The following is a 20316-nucleotide window of genomic DNA, read 5'->3' on the forward strand; positions in this document are numbered from 1 at the left end:
AAACTGAAACACATTTCCTAATGCAACACACATCCTGTTTCTATAAATAATCTATCAAATTTAACAGATTTGATAGATTCCCTTCAGCAATAAATAGGGATACAAGTTGTAACCACATTTGTTATATTTCCAGAAGAATAAAATTTAATCATAGCATATCATCAAAAACATATTTTCCTATATAGATCTAACTCAGAATTTACATATAACATCATAAACAAATTCAACAACAAATGCAAGCATTAGTTTTAAAATTAATAGGACAAACAACATTTATTGCTGCATAGCAATTGACAGTCGTGTAGAGAGAATACCTTTTAGTCTTCTTTTATCATGATTTGCTTCAGCTTGCGTTTACTGCTTTCTGGAGTTGTTGGTGCGTTGACGGGCAGTGGCAGATTGCTAGCAATATCTTTCTCGGTGATTGACATGATAAACAGTTTTGCTGAAGATGCATCCTTGTTTTTGGCAAACAACTTCTTTATTTGGACGCTGAATGTCTTACCTAGCAGTTTGTGTTGCACCGATATGAGTGGAAGACAAGTCACATGCATGCAAAGTACCAAAAGCCAAAAAAGACATAGGCATACTGAAACAGTAGATTTTTTACACACTAAAGAATAAAAAAATTGGTGATTCTTTCAGAAGAATTTGGAACACCCAAACAAAACTAAGGTATCCTAAGTCTCACATAATTGCTAAAGAATATCAGGTCAGAATTCGTACAGAACAGTTTGTTGTTTTTTTACTGTTATGGTAAGATAGAATTATTATGAAGATTCCTATCTCTTCTAACATAGTCTGTGTTATTGGTTGTCTTAGTAAAAGGAAAAAATTAGAGCTATAGGTTTCTAAATTGGATCAATTTTTTTTCTCTCATCTATATTTGCATCTTCTTGTTGCTAGATGGTTCTGTCTATGCATGCGATGATTCTTTCTTAAGTCTCCTTTTACAAACTGGTGCAACTGGAGGCACCTCTGATGTTAACACTGAAACGGAATATGAACAGAAGAAAATGGATGATCAAAAGATCGTGCAAATATTCCGGAATATAGTATCAACTGTAGATGACGTTAGGCAAATGAAGAAGAAGTTGTGTGCTGCAGTTGTTGAGGTGCTTCCTGAAGATGATAAGAAGTTTGATATGTTTTATCTTCTATTCGAATGATACGTCCTTATTCCTTCTCCAGTTATAATTTTTTTTACTTTTTGGTCTGTAGGATCATGCCTCCAAAAGTCATTGAGTGATTTGAATGTAGGAGTTAAAAATCTTATACAAACAATAAATGAACTTCATTTGAAGCATCAATCCCTCGCTAGTGCATTGCAGAATCATAGAGATACCGATGCTAAGAATAAAGCAGAGCTTAACTGTTTAAGAGGTAACTCCTTATTCTTGATTCAAGTTAATGGAAATATTTTGACATCTTATTATTGTGGAAATAAATTATATGTTTATGCCATGTAAACATGGACCCCACAAGTAAATAAGTTAAAGAAAATTCACTAAAGAGTTTCTACTGGCAAACTTAAGTAGTGAAAACAAATTTCATGATATTACTGTATAATATTGTGAAAATCTTAGTAGGCAAATGTTGCAGCTTTAGACAAGGCTCATTTGTCCATTTCTATAATTGACATATGTCAGGAACTTCTAAGTTTATCAACCACTCTGTACAAACTCTTTCAAATCGCTTCCTATAAACAGAAAAATACTCGAATGTTTAGATGAGTTGTGGAGACAAAAGAGGGTGCTAGGAGGGTCTTTGAAGCAATGCAGGTACGAACTGTTGGACTTGAAATACTATGATCAGTGGATATTGCCGAAATGATAGTCCTAAAGAGGCCCTAATGATTTACAGGAGAATTGAAGATGATGGTGTTCATGCTGATTGTGGCACTGTGCTTTCCGTGTTGCCTGCGTGTGGGTGCCTGAAGAACTTTGAGATGGGCAGAGAGGTTCACTCACTGGTCGAACAAGTAGTTTTTTGGGAAAATTTGTCTGTTTGGAAAGTTGTAGTTGATATGTACATCAAGTGTGGAAGAATGGATAAAGCAAGGTCGGTTTTTGAGAAGATGATCGATAGAGATGTGGTTACTTAGATTACAATGATCCACAGTTTCATTTCAATTGGTACTTAAATGCACTATGATTTTGTCAAAGGATGCAGCTTGAAGGTGTAAAGCCAAATACAGTAACTTTGGCATCCCTTCTGCTGCATGTGCCAGTTTGCCTCATTTGAGGCTTGGCAAATGCCGCATGGCTGGGCTATCAGGCTGGACCTTCAGGCTTCAGGTTGATGTTAATGTGGAAACTCGCTTTATTGATATGTATGCTAAATGCAATTGTTTTACACTGATGCAAAATATTGATCGGAAAAAAATTCATACAGCAGCTCAACAAAGCAGAAACAATACACGAAAATAGCCGAAAACAAAACAAAAAAGCACAAAGTTTGAATCTTTAAACTCAGAATAAACAAAGTAACCCCAATATTAAACCAACAAAACAAATTACCAACTCACCAACTACACAAAACGAAACAGTATGAAATTAAACCCTACATCAAGTCAAATGAAAAACTCAAACCATAATAAGAAAGAGCTCATACCTTTATCGAAAAATCAGGAAAGGCCTTTGAGCTTAAAAGGGTCTCTGCAACAATGAATTCAAGAACAAGAACACGTTTTACACAGTGCAGATTTGAGTAAATTAAAAGTAAAAAATTAAACATACATGTAGTATGTGAATCAAGAAGATTCTATCTTCTTTCTAGGTAAGTGTTAAAACTTTCAAGCAATATAATTATTAATCATAATTTAACAAGAACAACAATTGTGAACAAGAATCAAGCAATGATGGACATGGAGCAGGTATTAACATTACAATCGACTCAGATTACAGAAATATGCTAGTAATGACAAGAGATAGTAGAATAGAACNGTAGAGGCATTGTCTAAAAGGAGTAGCAATTTTTATGGTGACACACTCAAACAGATAGCAAACTCTAGAAGTAGTAGTTAAGGTCCATGAGCTGGAATTTGAACAAAATGATGAGCTTCAGAACCAAAAAAGACTCCAAAACACAAGAAAAATCGAACTAATTAATTCAGATGGGGAAAACCCATATATGAACAGAGGAAGTTGAAAAGAATTTTGATAAAGAAAATCAAACTATACATGTAACAAAAGACAACCAAAATCTATTGCATGTGAAAATATATGATTTTTTCATATATGAACAAAGGCTCAAACAAACACAAAACTAATCAAATATACAAACTTTGAAAGGGAAACAAAAAACCCATTTAGGCACAGAAATGAAATTTATAAACTACACATATCCACCAATTCTATATTAAAAATGAAATCCAATTTCATTCTTGTTTTCACACCATAAAAGCAGAGAGCTTTAAAAAAAATTAAAAAAATAGTTCTTCCATTGGCAATAGAGTCCAATTGATGCAGAAAACCTTTATTCCTTCTAATCCATCTCTTATAAACCTCCATACCACACATACCCAAATCAAATTTCATATATTCACACACCTAAATCAAACTTAATCACCCAACCAAAAGGATAATCCAACATCAATAAGAATCTCAAATGGAAAAATAAGGGAACATTCGCACAGCCAAATGAAATTTGGAACTTCACTTTGATGAAAGAAAGATGAGTGAAAAAGCTCAATTGAAACATGCTTAATCTTACCTGGTAAATGGTGTGAACTTTGATGTGAAAATAGTGATATCAGTAGAGGGAAAATAGAAGGATGACATAGAGGAACACATGCATACATTCAGATCACCATTGAAAGACACCTTGCAATAGGAAAGTGAAAGGGCAAAAATTGATTAAGCAACAAGATGACACCTAGCCATTAGAGAAAATTGAAAAGACAAAAATACCCCTAAATGTGAAAAGACAAAAATACCCCTAAATAATGAAGCAAGCATGTTGAACTACCCTTTTCTACTATAGTAGAATTTATACCATAATTGGACATAAATGAAATTAATAGCATAATTCAACTTGAGAGTTCTGTTGAACATAGATATACCTGAAACATGTCAGGTGCCTTGACAAAGGCAATAATTGCATGGTGTTAGTGTAGGGGACATTTTAATATTAAAAGAAATTTGCATATTTACATTGTCATATTGACCGTTTCTTTGTTTCATTTATACATACGTTTGTGGATATTCATTGTGTGGGAGTAACTACACTAATCTATTGGAGTTAGTGCCATATGCATTAGTACATTTCTCATTGTCATATGCATTTCTCAATGTCATTTGTATTGCAGTTATGCAAAATGCCTTTGATGGCATTAGCCGTTGATGGCATTTGTGCTATCATTGTCACTCTTAATTTCTCCATTATCCTTGTAACTTACTCCATTATCCTTGTAACTTATATAATTCTTAAGATCATTATATACACTATTTACTACACCATAATCTTTCTATTCATTGCTAGAAAGACATCCCCAACTATAAATAGTGGTGGTTTTCATTTGGTTTGAGACACACAATACACAAGAGAAAAAACATAGAGTGAAAGTGTTAGTCTAAAAGAGAGTTCTTATTAGTTGAAGGGAGGTGTTCTTTTTTGTGAAGCTTTGGACTCAACTCTTGTCCAGAGTTGTTGAGTTATAATTTGTGAATGTTGTTGTATCCTGGAGGGGACAAGTCAAAGAGGACTACTGCTGGACTGGTGAAAACATTTGCTGGAGTGGGCTTGAATCTCCTTAAAGAGATCGAGATATCCGCACCTCAGCCTTGAAGAGATTTATTTTCTTCATTTTTATTTTCAATTGTAATCTTATATTTTGTTATCTAGTAAGTTTTTCACTAACAATTTTAAGGAGAATCAAGATGGCTACAATTGAAAAAACCGCGGATGTCAAGATGAGAGATCTTAACAAGCCATTTCGGTTCAATGGTAACCATTTCAAGAGATGGAAGGGTAAAATATTTTCTACTTAAGTCTTCTCAGTGTTTCTTATGTATTAACCGAGAAGAATCCAAATAAAGAAGACATCACCACTATGAATGATGATGAAACTATTTCTCATACAGGGAAAGTGAAAAAATAAGATGGTGATTCCTATAAGTGTCGGTATTATCTTCTTAATTGTCTATCTGATAATTTTTATGATTATTATGATAGAACTTACTCTAGTGCAAAGAAAATTTGGAAGGCATTGCAGAGTAAGTATGATACCGAAGAGGCTGGAGCGAAAAAATATGCAGCTAGTAGATTTTTTCGTTTCCAAATGGTGGACAACAAATCAGTGGTAGATCAAGCTCAAGACTTCATCATGATTGTTGGAGAGCTTAGGTCCGAAGAGGTTAAAATTGGAGATAACCTTATTGTTTGTGGCATAGTGGATAAACTTCCACCTTCTTGGAAGGAATTTCAAAAAACTATGCGCCACAAACAAAAGGAAACCTCTCTTGAAACCTTGATAATGAAAATCCGCATGGAAGAAGAAGCAAGGGGCCAAGATGCACTTTTACAAACAGAAGAGAACAACATCACATCGAAGGTAAATTTAATTACTTCGAATAATGCTACTCCTGAAACTCACAAAAATACTTCTTTAAAGCCTAAGAAGAAAAAATTCAAGAAAAATGATGGCAGACCTCCCAAGAAAAATAATAGTGAAAATCACCAAGCACAAAATCAACAAGTTCAAGAAAAGGGACAATGCTTTGTTTGTGGCAAGAGTCGGCATATTGCTCAATTTTGCAAAATTTGGAAACGTGGTCTTAACCCTCAGACAAACGTTACCGAAGAACTTTTTGTGGCGGTGATTATCGACATAAACATGGTTGAGAATGTTGATGGATGGTGGGCTGATTTGTTAGGTAGTGGAGCCTGATTAATATATATAACTGTTTACGCGGTTTAACCTCCGCGGTGAGGTTGCCAGGGGGTTATGGGGGGCGGGAGCCCCGAAGGCGGGGTTCGGGGCAGCGCTCGGACCTATTTATTCTCTATTTTAGGCTTTCCTATTTATTCTCTGTAACCAAAAATACTTTGATTTATTAATATAAATATACCTCACCGTCGTGGAAGTTTACTCACGGGGTGTTACCACGAAATATTGAGTTTTCTCTTTCTCTCTCTAGATCTCTCATCTCTTTCTCTTGAAAGTTCTTGTGTTCTTCATTCATCTAGTGTGTGTGCGTGAATTTGATCCTAACATGATTCTGGTGCAAACCGTCATGTCTGTTATGACAAAGACTGGTTTTAAAAATATACTCATTTTGAGGAGCCTAAAACCATCATGCTTGGTGATGCTCACACTACTCAAGTGCTTGGAAAGGGAGATGTTGAATTGTGTTTTATTTCTGGAAGGATATTAACATTGAAAGATGCACTTTATACTCTTTCTATGAGAAAAAATTTGATGTTTAGTTTTCTTCTTAATAAAGCAGGCTTTAAACAGATTATTGAATCTGATCAATATGTAATAGTGAAGAAGGGTACTTTTTTGGGTAAGGGGTATGCATGTGATGGGATGTTTAAGTTGAATATTGAGATGAATAAAATTTCTACTTCTGTTTATATGCTTTCTTGTACTAATTTTTGGCATACTCGTTTGTGTCATATAAATGATCGTTGTGTTGGAGTCATGAGTAGTTTAGGATTAATCCCAATGGTTAAAAAGAATTTCTAAAAGTGTGAGACTTATAGTAAAGCTAAGATCACAAAAAGGCCTCATTTTCAAGTTGAAAGAAAAACTGATTTGTTAGAATTAGTTCATACTAATATTTGTGAACTTGGTGAAATTCTAACTCGTAGAGGTAATAGATATTTTATCACTTTCATTGATGATTTTTCTAAGTTTACATATATTTACTTGATGAAAAATAAAAGTAATGCTTTTGAAAATTTCAAAACTTAGCTCAATGAGGTTGAAAATCAGTTTAGAAGAAAAATAAAAAGAATTAGAAGTGATAGAGGCCGTGAATATGAATCAAATGAGTTTAATTCTTTTGTTAGATCATTGGGAATAATTCATGAATATCCTCCTACTTACTCTCCTTCATCTAATAGAGTAGCAGCAAGGAAAAACAGAACTTTGGTTGAATTGACTAATGTCATGCTTATTGAGTAACGTGCACCTTTGAATTTTTGGGGTGAAGTTATTTTAACTGCTTGTTATGTATTGAATCGTGTGCCTCATAAAAAGTCAAAACTGACACCTTTTGAATTGTGAAAAGGTTACAATCCAAGTTTGGGATATCTAAGAGTTTGAGATTGTCTAGCCTTTATAAGGCTAATGGATCCCAAGATTACAAAGTTGGATAAGAAAGTTACTATTTGTGTTTTCTTGGTATGCTTCAAATAGTACACAACCTATAGGGTTTTTAATCTTGAAGATAATATTGTAATAGAATCTGGTGATGCTATTTTTCATGAAAATAAATTTCCTTTTGATACTAAAAATAGTTGGGGTCAAAGGATTGAACAAAATATTTTGTCACTACCCAGTTCTTCTACTTCAACTTTAAAAAATAAAGAAGTTGGTGATTTTGAGTTAAGAAGAAGTAAAAGAGTTAGAGTAGAAAAAGATTTTGGTCCTGATTTTTATGTTTTTAATTTTGAAAGTGACCCTCTAACTCTGAAAGAAGCATTATCTTCACATGATTCTATTTTCTGGGAAGAGGTTGTAAATGATGAAATGAAATCTCTAATTTCTAATAAAACTTGGAAGTTAGTTGATTTACCACCGGGTTGTAAAACAATTGGTTGCAAATGGGTCTTAAGGAAAAAGTTGAAACCAGATGGTTCTATTGATAAATACAAGGCTAGGCTAGTTGCAAAAGGTTTTAAACAACTAGAAGACCTAGAATTTTTTGATACTTTTTCTCCGGTAACAAGAATTACATCCATTAGACTTTTAGTTGCTATGGCTGTAATTTTTGATTTGCAAATTCATCAAATAGATGTAAAAATTACTTTTCTAAATGGAGACCTAAATGAAGAAATTTTTATGGACCAACTCGAGTGTTTTGTTGAAGCAGGTCAAGATAGCAAAGTATGTAAACTTACTAAATCCATATATGATTTGAAACAGGCACCAAAGCAATGACATGAAAACTTTAATTCGTGCATGATTAAAAATAGTTTTAAAACAAGTGAGTGTGATAAGTGCATATATCATAAGTATTGGAATAATTCACATGTGATTATTTGCATGTATGTTGATGATTTGTTGGTCTTTGCCTCTACCATAAATGTTATTGACGAAGATAAAAATATTTTTAAAAGCCATTTTTATATGATATATCAAATATGGGCCTGAAAAGATACCGCTGACAAAGAGCCCAGAATCCCGGCCCACATGTTTTCTAGCAGTTAGGGAGCACGACCCAAAATTCTGAATCCAGCCTGACAATTTCAAACGACACCGGAGTCTATCGAAAGATCACCGCTTTCCGTCGGCGGCGAACTTCCGCAATCTCCTCCGCCGACGAATTTCTTGGATCTCTTTCTCCGGCGAATAGTGTTTGTACGTTCGTCTGCTTTCTATGCTCTATATCTATCTCCATCTTTTCTTGTCTTCCACATATATGTTTCTCATATGACCAACAAACCCTACTTTCTATTTTTGCATGACCTGTAATCCTAGAATAGGAATTTTATGGTTTCAAATGCTTCGTGTCTGCTTCTGTTGTATTGATAAAGGCTCAAAATTTGATCTTTTTAGTTCTTCGTTTTGCTTGCGTGTTAATCGGCATTCTTACTTACTTTCATGTGACAAGCTGTAAAGTTGTGGCCTTTTATTGATCCACTCTGAAGTATTATTAATCAATTTTATGAATATTGTGAATTTTGTACTTCTAACTTTATCCCATTTTGTGTGTCCATTTTCTTTACTGGTGTTTCAAATGTTGGTATGCAACTTAAAAATCTGCAGTTTGGGTAAATTGGAAAGAGAGGTAAAGCAAAGACAATTTCAAGACACTAGAAAATTAGTCATCGAATAATCATGCCTCAGTTCCATGTATGTCATAAATTATAGGAAAATTATTTGTTTAGACAAATGCTGTAAAAATTTCAATCTAACCAGACAGAGCTTTGTGATTGGATAAACAAGAGTAGTTTTGATTATGTTAATTGCCTATATTAAATGGCTAAACAAAAGAAATCTGTCAAAATAATTAGAAATTTGCTATGTTGGAGAAGGGTAGAGGGTCAGACCCATTATCTTCTTAGTTTCGAACCTTGCGCCATTGACCCCGGGTTATAAAAAAATTAGAAGTTAGTAAATGTTCATGTCTATGATATTTAAATAAGTATAAGGGTTTTTTTTTTAAAAAAAAATTATGGAACACTAGTTACTCTTTTCTCTTCTGGATCAGTAAGACGGAAATAGACCTCAGACTTTACAATAAGAAACGTTGCTTCTCCGTTAACTGAAATTATAAATGGTTGATAATAATTCCCTATGTCCAAATTTAATGATACTCTTTTCATTTTGGGAGGTCCCCGAATATATGCCATTCCATTAGCATACCATTGTCACAACCTTCAAGTTCTGAAATTCAGAATTATGATTTGATGTTTACTCTATCGACCTATTTTTTCAACCAATAATTTATTTTTCCACTATTACTATAATAGACAAACCAGTCTATTCGTATTTAAGTGATAAAGATCAATTTGTGTTTGGTTGATCAAGATTTGTTGATCTAAGATGATCCAAAAACCCTAGGTGATTCTTCCATCTGTCTAAGCCTTGGTTGAGTTACCTGGTACCCAGTGGAACTAGACAAGGTGTGTGCGCAAGCTAGTACGGACACCACGGTGTTTAAAAAATAGATCAACTGATCTAAGATACCACTTAAATCTGGCCGATCAGAATGGACGCTTAAGATAATAGTTCATGAAATTAGTGCACGATGAGTCATATTTCCCTTTTTCTCGAGTTCAAGGTCAAATATGTGCAGCCGTGCAGAGTGTTCTGTTTGTTAATTTTCCGTTCCAAAATTTAAATCTCTCCTTTTCTTCATAATCTTTTTCTTCATAACTTGTGGTTTGTGAATCTGGATAATTTTTAAAATCTAATCAATCAACTGCTGTCATTGTTAATCCACCTTATGGATAGAACTGTGCTTGAGTTAACGTTGGAGGTCCTTGCATAACTGACGAACTCTGGCTTGTTGTTGTAAGTGATTCATCAGGTGCGCTCCTTAAAGTTCTGCATATCTAAATGGACACACTTTCAACTGAAGATTCTATTATGAAGAGTGCGGAATTGATATCCAAGAAAAAAAGAAAAAGGGCGAGGCAGAAGGCTAACAGAAAGGTAAGACAGCAAAGGTTGGGTCAAATGCTGAAAAATCTGGAGGCTCCTAAAAGTGAAGAAAGTTCCGTTGAAGATGTTGCTAATTTAGAGAACTCTGAAGCACAATTGCCTCCTCTAGGACATCTGCAAATACAAACAGAATCAACCACGACTCTTTTGGAAAAGAGTCCTGTTAAGAAAAAAAGAAGAAATAAAAGAAAAAGGATGAAGGCGTTGGACAAAAAAGTTGACCCTTGTAGCATGGATCAGAACAATGTTCCCTCAAATCCAATACTGCTGGATAATAAGCATGGAGACGTAGAAAACGACAATCCAAATATTTCCATTGAAGTCGTGGCTGGTTTAGAGAATTCTGATGCTCAATTGCTTCCTCTAGGACATCTTGAAATGCAAACAGAAGCGATCACAACTCTTTTGGAAAAGAGTCCTTTTAAGAAAAAGAGAAGGAAGAAAAGAAGTACGATGAAGACGTTGAACAATTCAGAGTTAAATATGCAAGTTCAGTCAGCTCCCATAAGTTCAGATGATTTCTGCATGATGACTTCTAATTTGAAGAGAAAACTTCTCATCCTTGATGTCAATGGTCTACTTGCAGATGTAGTCAATCCACCGCCAAAAGACTGCAAGGCTGATGCATGTTTCTCAAGACGGGCAAGTGAGAATTGATGATTTACTTTTCATTTAATTGCTTAAATGACCTTTTGAGCTTCATTCACAAGACGAAGAAACACATGGTTCTTACACAAATACTCATCACTTTTGTTTGCAGTATTTAGGAGACCCTACTGTACTGATTTTCTGAATTTTTGCTTTGAAAGATTTGACGTGGGCATCTGGTCTTCTAGATCCAAGTAATCCTTGATGTTGAAATGCTTCTTGAGTTTATGTCGTTTTCCTGACTTGATCTTTTAGTTTACCCCAGTTAATGATTTAAGTTTTTCTAATGCATTTTATGGTTTACTTATAAACATTTACTGGAATATATGTTTGTGCAGGAAGAACATTGTTAAAGTTGTTGATTATTTATTGGGAGACTTGAAGCAAAAGTTGTTATTTTGTTGGGTAAGCATTCTTCCTTCCATAAATACTTCCATATTGCTCCTCTGAGTTGCACTCTTAAATTCCTCTTCCAAATAGCAGGAAAGTGACAAACAGAAAAGCAAAGAAAAAGGAGTATGATTCCCTATTGTAGTTTTTCTTTGCTTAGGGAAAGATTCAATTTCCTTTGTGGTATTTTGGCCCTGACCTAAGCTGATGCTTAATGTACTGTTGTGCTCTGCAAGATTGTCAGGTCTCTGATGGATCATTGTGATTTTTGCAATTCCTTTGCTAGCATTAGACTAATATTAAAACGCATGAACACATGGGCTGTTTTTTCCCCTTTTGTATATAGGGTTTAGAATATATTATTAACTGCATGAACACATTGGTTGTTTTCCTCTGTTGGAATGAAAGGAAGGGAATGGAAAGTTATATTGATTCTTGTAACTATACCAGACCTATTTCATTTATATTGTTTCTCTATGCATTGTATCATTTATGTTGCTTGACCATGCCCTTGACAAGGACTGCGACTTGTGATATGGACCACCTATCTTGCAAGGTGTGAGAGGAGGTTACTGGTGAATATTTACGTCTCTTATGTTTCCCCACCAGAACTTTCTTAACCAAAGGTTGGTTCATTCTTTTCTTCACTCTCAGCCCAACCATTAGTAAAATGGAAAGGAAAAGAAGAAGAAGAATGAGCCTGCAGTCACAGCATGATACTTCTGTGTGACCATTGATTTGTGGATGTGTGTGTGTTTATAGATAGTTTGTTTTTTTCATATATTGTTGGGCACTTCTCTCTTAGAGGAATAAGCAGTTTCTATTTACTAAATATTGCAGGATATGTCGCATAGCACTGAGACAATGTTTAGGACACTTGAGAACAAGCATAAGCCCTTGGTTTGCAAGGAGCTGAGCAAGGTGTGGGACAGATATGATCCAAATCTACCATGGGAAAGAGGGGATTATGATGAATCAAATACTTTACTAGTGGATGATTCTCCCTACAAGGCCTTGCTAAATCCGGTAAGCTTTACACCACCTTCTTTTTGGTTCCAGGACTACCCCTAAATGACCCCTTCTGATTTGGTATTTTTTTTCGTGATTGTAAATGCACGACGTTTTTCCTCAGCTGCACACTGCAATATTTCCTCATTCCTACACCTTCAAGGCCAAGAATGATAATTCTTTAGGTGAGACCCCTTTGTCTGGTACTTCTTAATATTTGTATACTGTTGTTTTTCTTCTTTTTTTAAAAAAAAACTAAAACTAAAACAAAATAAAATTTAAGCCATCACCCAAGCTGTGATTTTTAAGGTGTTGGGGGTTTGACTTGATACCTACCACTCAAATTAATCAGCAAAAGAGTACAAATAGAAAGAGCGGGAGAGGGTGGGGGGAAAGAATCTTTTCTATGCACATGACTCTATACAGTCTTTGCTAAAAAGATGTAGTAAGGAGCAATTTTATATATAAAGTCCTCGCTAATCTATCGTACCCTGAATTCAGTTAGCTTACAAATTTTTTAGCTTTGTCATACCTCAGTCTAATGTTGGGCGTTTGACCCTTGTCTAATTGAAAAGGGCCCTTATGTGTTTAGGTAGACTTTGGAAGGTATAGTAGTATGATCTGTTTCCCGTGATTGTAGCTCGTTTAGTCAATAGGTCTGCCACAAGATTGGCTTCTCTAAAGCAGTGAGTTATTTGCACTTCAGCTTGGTCCACAATCTGATTTGTGGAGTTTATAACCTGCTTCAACTTGAGGTTGTTTGTATTGCCTGTTCTCAGCATCTTGGTCACTAATTCTGTGTCCAGTTCAACCAAATATTGTTATATGCCTTCTGTACACACCAGTTGATTCCCTCCTTTGCTGCAAAAGCTTCTGCAAAGTTGTTGCATGCCTAAGTTGCTCGGACTCTCCAAAAATGTTGCCGCATCCATGTCGGAACCTAAAAAATGCACTACTTTAGAAGGGTCCAACAAGCACCTGATGACATTTATGAAGAGTTCGAGCAACATAGGTTCCGACATGATGACATTTATGAAGAGTTTGAGCAACATAGGTTGCTGCTACACTGCAAAGAAAGAGAGAAAGCCATAACTAGATACCAACCCGTCCTAGCCTTGGTGGACAGAGCTACTTGGTACCTGTTGCTGGTGGGAGGTGACAAGTATCCCGTGGAATTAGTCGAGGTGCGTGAAAGCTGGCCCGTACACCACGGTCATCAAAACTTTTTTATAGTTCCTAACTACTACAATACCTGCTTTGCCTGTGGCTTGAAAGAAGTGCTACCATCTGTATTGATTTTGACACAGCCAGGACTTGGTTGACATAACAGCCTTCCAATTCACAGTTAGCCTCGACTTTCCACTTGCTCACAGCTTCAAGGTCAAGTCCAAGTTAACTTGTATTTGGAATAGGCCTTATTCATAGCTGCCTGCTTGAATGATCCTTGTCGATCTGGATATCACATTGACATTGATGTGATTGAACTTCTTGTCTCCAAATTTGATAGCACACCAACTCCTCCGTATCTCCCAACAAACTATATTGGGGTTATCTGCAGCAATGTTGTTTTCCTTTTCATGTTTAATGTGACCCTTTTAGTGGTTATTAGAACTGATTCGGTGATTCCTACCATCTGACTAGTGTGAATGGTAGTGGGCTTAGACACCCTTGCTGCTTGATTGCCTTCCTTACTTAAAGATGTTAGATGTGATGCAACATGCAAAGTTAGATCAACATACATGGATTATGCAAACAACACTATTTATTAAGCAGGGGTGGGCTTTTAATGAATTTGTGCCAATTTTTTATTTTTTCATGAAGTGTTCCTTCCACTTCACAGAAGAGTGCATTTCGCTTCTCACTTCAAGCTTCATGGACACTTTTTGCTACTGATGATTATTGAGTCGAGCGTTTCTTGGAAATCTCTAATTTATATTGTGCTATAAAATGATGTATATTATGATGATTGAAAAGTTGCACCATGTTGTAGGCCCTGGAGGTGATTTGCGAACTTATTTGGAAGAGTTGTTAAAAGCAGAACATGTACAGAAATATGTAGAGCAGCATCCATTTGGTCAGCGGGCAATTGATCAGACAAACTCAGACTGGAATTTCTACTCTGATGTTCTTTGTAGTCTGCTTGGTCCGCGAACAATTGATTAGACAAGCTCAGATGAGTTATCAAAAGCTTAAATTGTTGGTAACGTCTTGGTATGATCTCGTTTGTGGAGCTGAGACTTGGTTTCACACTTTTGGGAATTCAAGACTGGTCTGAGATGTGTAAGAATCACGACAAATGTGGACTGCTGCAGCTACAGTCTTTTTTGAGCTCATACGCGGTCTTATCCTTTAAAGGGTCTTGGTTAATTGTTTTGACATGTTATATTGTAACCAGTTAACTTATTTCCTCTCCCACTTTGTTTTTTTTGGAGGGGAGATTATTTTTGTAGCCTATACTGTTGTTCCTCCTACTGTTGATTTTGTAATGTTATAGGCTTTTTTTTTTTCATGACAAGACTCTCTAATTTCTGGCAATGGTGATTTTGTAGCTTCAGATGGGAGAATGAATGCATTTATAAATTCACTAGCATCACACAACTGCTATTATGTAGTAGGGAATAAACTCAGTCCATACTCAAACAGTTCTAGATCCCAATATAAGGATAAACAAACACACCTAGTTGCAAAGAAACCTTAGTAATGAATTGGAGGGGTGTGCCAGGTCTAGGCTATAGTGTAATGCCAAGACGACACTTGAGAGTCCCGATAGCAAGCTACCGTAATGAACCCTCCCCTTAAAAAAATTGAGTTAATATCGTGTGAATCAATGACCCACATATCAGATATTAAACTGATAAGAACAGATACTACACTTGATCTTAGCCAAAAGGCCGAGAAAGGTATGCTTTACTTTGTGCTCAGCCTTGGTCTTTATTTGCAGCTCATTTTTCTTCTTCCTAGTACACCAGCGATATGGTATCGCTGGTTAAAGCAATGGGATACTTTCAATGACTTCCATTTTTTCCAACTAATTCGAATCGAATGAACTTTTTTTTTTTTTTTTAAAGATTAGATTATACAAAAAGTGGAGGATTTTAACAGTGTATATTTTTTTTGTTTTATTTTTACACTTTTATTGAATTTTTGCTTGTGATAATAGGCGATTTATCATTTATATCGTGTTATCAATTAGTCATTATCAAGAAATTTATATGAAATTACACAATATATACCTGTTCTCATAAATACTTTTTACTAAATTCAAAAACTAATGGTATTGCGAATGAAGGTGTCTCAGTGTAACTAGACTTATAGGGTGTGTGGGATCAGCCACTAATGTTTGTTATCACTCGTAATTAAGTTGTTATATTATTAGATTTATATGATGTTATATAGGATCTTAAATACATCTATAAGGTAATTTTTCCGATTTATCATATTATCAATTAATGATTGTCAAGAAATTTATCCGAAATTACATAATATATGACCTGATCATTGTATAAATATTTTTTACTTAAGTCAAAAACTAAAGATATTGCGAATGAAGGTGTCTCAGTGTGACTAGACCACGGGGTGTGTGAAAGCAGCCACTAATACTTATATTATAATAGACTGTCTGCGTCACATCTCTTGAAATATGCGAATTTTTTCTCAAAACTTGCTAACACAGAACGCTTTGTGCCCAATGAATTGCTAATGGTCTCTACAAGACTACAACATAACGGATTCATAGTCATCTCATATCTCAAACTCAAGAACTAAGTTATAAGTAATTTCAATCGACCTTTTCTTCTTCTAATTTGTCATCTCATCATTTTCATGGACCACAAAACATCTTTTCATTTGTTGCCACTTTGAGATTAAAGTCCCAACACTACTATATTAATCTTCAATGTTCACATCGTTCCGTATAAATTCATCTCAATTAAATAATTACAATAAAAGTTAGTCTTTTTCAAATATATGAATCTCAAACAAAACCAAAAAGACTCAAATAAATGTAGTAACACTAAACTCCATTCACTATGTCAATAAGTCTCACAAACTTTAGTTTCATTTTCTTGCATACTATGCAACAAAGTACACAATTAAAATTAATTAAATACCATAATATTCATACATAGGAACACATAAAGGTCCAATTTTATTTAAAATTTTATAAAAATGAAAAGAAAAAAAAAAAACAAAGTTCTTCAATTCACTCAAAATGATGGTATAACCCAAGTTTGAGAATTTCCTGCTGCGCAAAAGCCCACTATATTTTGGGAAGGGATAATTATATATAATAGCAAATTAATAACCTAAATAAATAGAGTAGTTAGGGTTTGATTAAATTGTGCTCTATAGCATTCGTTTGCCAAAATTTGTCAGTCGCCTCTCTCTTAAAAATCTCGCTCGCCACTCTCCCATTCTCGCTCCAATCTTTCGCTCGCTTCCTCACTTTTTATATTAAACACAAGTGTATAAAAACTGTTTCTATTTATATAAAGCAGAAAAAAATTGTATAAATAGATATATTTTTGTTCCCCTTTCTCCCCTCTTCCAGATCTCGCTCGCAACCCTCGCCTTTCTCACTTATACAAACAGAAGCGAAATGTATAAATTGCGTTTCTGTTTGTATAAAGCGTGAGAAAATTGTATATACACATGCAAGTACATATATTTTCGTCCTATACACTTATAATTATACAATAAAAATACCCCCCTGCCCAGCTTCTTTTGTCTTTCTCTCTTTCTCGTTTTATACATATTTAAATTGTATCTAATTTCTCTCTTTCTCGTTTCATACAATTCGATTCAATTGTATATTCCCTGTCCAAGTCTCTTTTATCTTTCTCTTTCTCATTTTGTACAAATTCAAATTGTATATAATCGTTCTATACACTTATAATCATACAATTCATTTTATACACTTCGTTTATACAATTCTCTGCCCAAGTGTCTTTCTCTTTCTCGTTTTATACACTTCGTTTTATACAATTCGCTTCAACTGTATATGTATAGCGTATTATATAGTTTCTATATTTGCTATGGAGCGCAATTATGCAAACTTTGCTATAGCATACAAATATAAATTTTTTATTTGCTATATGTGAAAGTTTCCCTTTTGGGAATTACTTTCTCCGTCTAACAATAGTTATCCACTCTATTATTTTGGGAGATCCAATAATATTTGTTCGTTTATGAAATTAATGGATAATGTTACATTTAATTCTCAAGTTATCTTTATCATTAATCATAATTTATTATCAATTCTTTATTACATTTTTCAAGATATTGTATTTGTTATATTCAAAAAGTAATTTGTTAAAATTATCCTTTTATTTATAGTTTCTTAAGAAGTGTGCAAAGTACTAATATTGTTGGACAAAGGGATTTGTGTTTTGAAAAAGGGTAGTACCTGAGTAAATTGATTTTGAAATTTTATTGATAAATATGGGTAAAATGGTAAATTCACTATGTGAATTATTATTTTCTTAATATGTATGTCAAGTCAAAAATGAATGAATAAGTAGGAACAAAAGGAGTACGTAATTACACTGCAAAGTATAATTTCTAAAATTAAAAAAAATTCTTTTTCATTCTAATTAATTACAGAAATCTCTTTTTTCGCTCTTTTTTCTTACATCTGAATGTATCACTCCACCTACCATTTGAATTAATTATACAAATCTTTTTTCTTCTTCTTCTCTCTCTTACATCCGAATGCATCACTCCACCTACCATATTTTGATTAATTACGAAATTTTTTTCCTTCTCTCTTTTAATACAGAGATACATCATTCTTATCTATCAGACATATTACAACTTTGTTTGTATACAATTATTGTATCTGATACAAATGTTATTGTCGATAAGTAACTCCAATTATTTCAAACCTAAATCAATATGATCCTGTTGATGTTTATGCATTTAATATTAAAATTAAAAGTGCATATGTTAGTGGGTATAAGTTGACAAGAATAGTCATTATTGTGGTGTAACTCTTGTAAGTACCATTATTGTCATGATCCAGATCTACCGCTAATTCCACTCATCATTATAGCTTGTAACTTATATAACGTTTACTAACTAGTATCTTCTTATTCATTGTAAGGAAGAATTTCTAACCTATAAATAGTGATGTCTTCTTTTGAATTGGAAATAACAAGAGATGGAAAAATATGTCAAAAAAGATGAGAAGTGTGAAAAATATTGTAGTATGTAGTGAGGTAAGTGTAGTGAAAGAGAGAGTTGAGACAGAAAATATTTCAAATATTCAACTATATACACTATAGAAAAAAGAATATTTATATGTTGAAGGAAGATGTTCTTATGTGGAGCTTTGGACTCATCAACTAAATTCGGAGTTGCTTGAGTTGTACGAGGTTGTTATATCTCCACAAGCCAAGAATGATATTGTTGGATCAGTGTAGATTATATATGCCACAATAGGCTTGAATCTCCTTAAAGAGAGCGAGATATATCTACGCCTAACCTAAAGATTTGTTTATTCATTTTGTGCCTAAAGATTTATTTATTTGTTTTGTCATTTTCTTTTCGACTGTAATTTCTTGTATTTGTTATATATTACACCAACAGAATATGTTTTATATAGTTATGTATTCGATACATTACATTACAACTTGTTTGTATACAATGTATCTAGTACAAATATTATTATTGATATATAACCCTAATTATTTAAAATCTAAATCAGTATTGAACAAAGAACAATATATCCACAAGTTCTATAAAATGTAAAAGGGATAATGTACAAGTACCCCCTCAACCTATGCCCGAAATCCCAGAGACACACTTATACAATACTAAGGTCCTATTATCCCCCTGAACTTATTTTATTAAAAATTTTCTACTCCTTTTCGGCTTACGTAACACTATCTTGTGGGGTCAACGCTGGTTGACTTTTTTTTCAACCTAGTGCCACGTAAGCCGAAAAGGGGTAAGAAATTACTTATAAAATAAGTTCTGGGGGTAATAGGACCTTAGTATAGTATAAGTGTATCTCTGAGATTTCAAACATAGGTTGAGGGGGTACTTGTACATTTTCCCAATGTAAAATTATTATTTGATTTTTTTTAAATGGAACAAAATTAGCACCTAAATTATTGAATTTTTTGTATTTTTACACAAAAATCGATGTAGTTCATGGGCCATATGTACTAAGTGCTCAGCCTAGGTTTTTATTTGCAGCTCGTTTCGTCTCCAACTAATTATAGTGAACCTTTTGTTGAGCTTATACAAAAAAAATAAAAAAAAAATAAAGGATTTGTTTACTGTCACTATCATTGAATTTTAACTTGCTATATATATATATATATAGTAGAGTATTTATCATTTTTATAAGATTATCTATTAATGGTTATCAAGAAATTTACCTAAAAATACATATTAAGTTATCTAACGGTGTAAATACTTTTCACTAAATTGAAAAAATATCGATACTGCTAATGATATTGTTTCAGTGGGACTTAAATATATACCTATATGTATATAGAAATAATCATTATACTCGCATCAGAGTAGGTTGTCTACGTCACACTCCTTAGAGTATGGTCATTCTTCTAACATAAAATGTTTTTTGTCGAATGATGACCTTTTTCTTTTTCTCCCACACAATATTTGATATTTACGTTAAAATCAGACGAATTTATATTCGTGTAAAAAAATTAATAAAGACGAATATGTACCATATGGACACGAACTCTTAATCAACCACTTCACCACTACCCTTATTAATCGGCATAATGACATGCTTTGATCATATTTAGACAATATCTTTATAAGAACCAAACAAAAAAATAAATAAAATGTGCAAATAAGGAAAAGGATGCCAATTGCCAAAAGATCTTGTCACTATATATATAGTATAATTAATTACCACCCAATAATATAATTATCATTAACTTATCAACCTTGACAAATGA

At 33.8% G+C, this 20316-nt stretch overlaps 2 protein-coding genes, 1 long non-coding RNA gene and 1 other non-coding gene across 6 annotated transcripts; 2 read left to right on the forward strand and 2 right to left on the reverse strand.

Moving 5' to 3' along the window:
• Positions 1 to 277: 277 nt before the first annotated feature.
• Positions 278 to 3984, reverse strand: LOC114075953. The gene is made up of 3 exons (XR_003576246.1): positions 3715 to 3984; positions 2614 to 2657; positions 278 to 505 (listed from the first exon to the last, which is right to left on the reverse strand). It is a non-coding gene; the product is annotated as an uncharacterized LOC114075953 (long non-coding RNA).
• On the forward strand, positions 1808 to 2104 carry LOC114075952 (pentatricopeptide repeat-containing protein At5g39350-like). Its single transcript, XM_027914129.1, has one exon. It carries the CDS (start codon positions 1808 to 1810, stop codon positions 2102 to 2104), a length of 297 nt encoding a protein of 98 aa, XP_027769930.1.
• A 4361-nt stretch (positions 3985 to 8345) lies between the features above and the next one.
• Positions 8346 to 14946, forward strand: LOC107008617. Of its 3 annotated transcripts, none has more exons than XM_015207727.2 (7): positions 8348 to 8530; positions 10206 to 10985; positions 11100 to 11181; positions 11326 to 11392; positions 12218 to 12403; positions 12510 to 12570; positions 14376 to 14946. In XM_015207727.2, the coding sequence occupies exons 2-7, from the start codon at positions 10235 to 10237 to the stop codon at positions 14546 to 14548; spliced, it is 1320 nt and encodes a 439-aa protein (XP_015063213.1). In that variant the 5' UTR covers positions 8348 to 8530; positions 10206 to 10234; the 3' UTR covers positions 14549 to 14946. The 3 variants fall into 3 exon arrangements, with proteins under 3 accessions (XP_027770653.1, XP_015063213.1, XP_015063212.1); XM_015207726.2 differs by having other exon boundaries at positions 8349 to 8530; positions 10195 to 10985; XM_027914852.1 differs by lacking the exon at positions 12510 to 12570 and having other exon boundaries at positions 8346 to 8530; positions 10195 to 10985; positions 14376 to 14573.
• A 147-nt stretch (positions 14947 to 15093) lies between these two features.
• On the reverse strand, positions 15094 to 15289 carry LOC114076202. Its single transcript, XR_003577079.1, has one exon. It is a non-coding gene; the product is annotated as a U2 spliceosomal RNA (small nuclear RNA).
• Positions 15290 to 20316: the final 5027 nt, after the last annotated feature.

This window comes from Solanum pennellii, chromosome 2 (assembly GCF_001406875.1).
Source record: "Solanum pennellii chromosome 2, SPENNV200".
In the NCBI taxonomy this organism is placed as follows: domain Eukaryota; kingdom Viridiplantae; phylum Streptophyta; class Magnoliopsida; order Solanales; family Solanaceae; genus Solanum; species Solanum pennellii.

Excerpts from the sequence above, each read along its gene's own strand:
- LOC114075952 (XM_027914129.1), top strand. The coding sequence starts at position 1,808 with ATGATCAGTGGATATTGCCGAAATGATAGTCCTAAAGAGGCCCTAATG.
- LOC107008617 (XM_015207727.2), top strand. The coding sequence starts at position 10,235 with ATGGACACACTTTCAACTGAAGATTCTATTATGAAGAGTGCGGAATTG. Across the intron at positions 11,182-11,325 it reads ATCTGGTCTTCTAGATCCAA|GAAGAACATTGTTAAAGTTG; the intron begins GTAATCCTTGAT and ends ATGTTTGTGCAG. Across the intron at positions 11,393-12,217 it reads AAAAGTTGTTATTTTGTTGG|GATATGTCGCATAGCACTGA; the intron begins GTAAGCATTCTT and ends TAAATATTGCAG.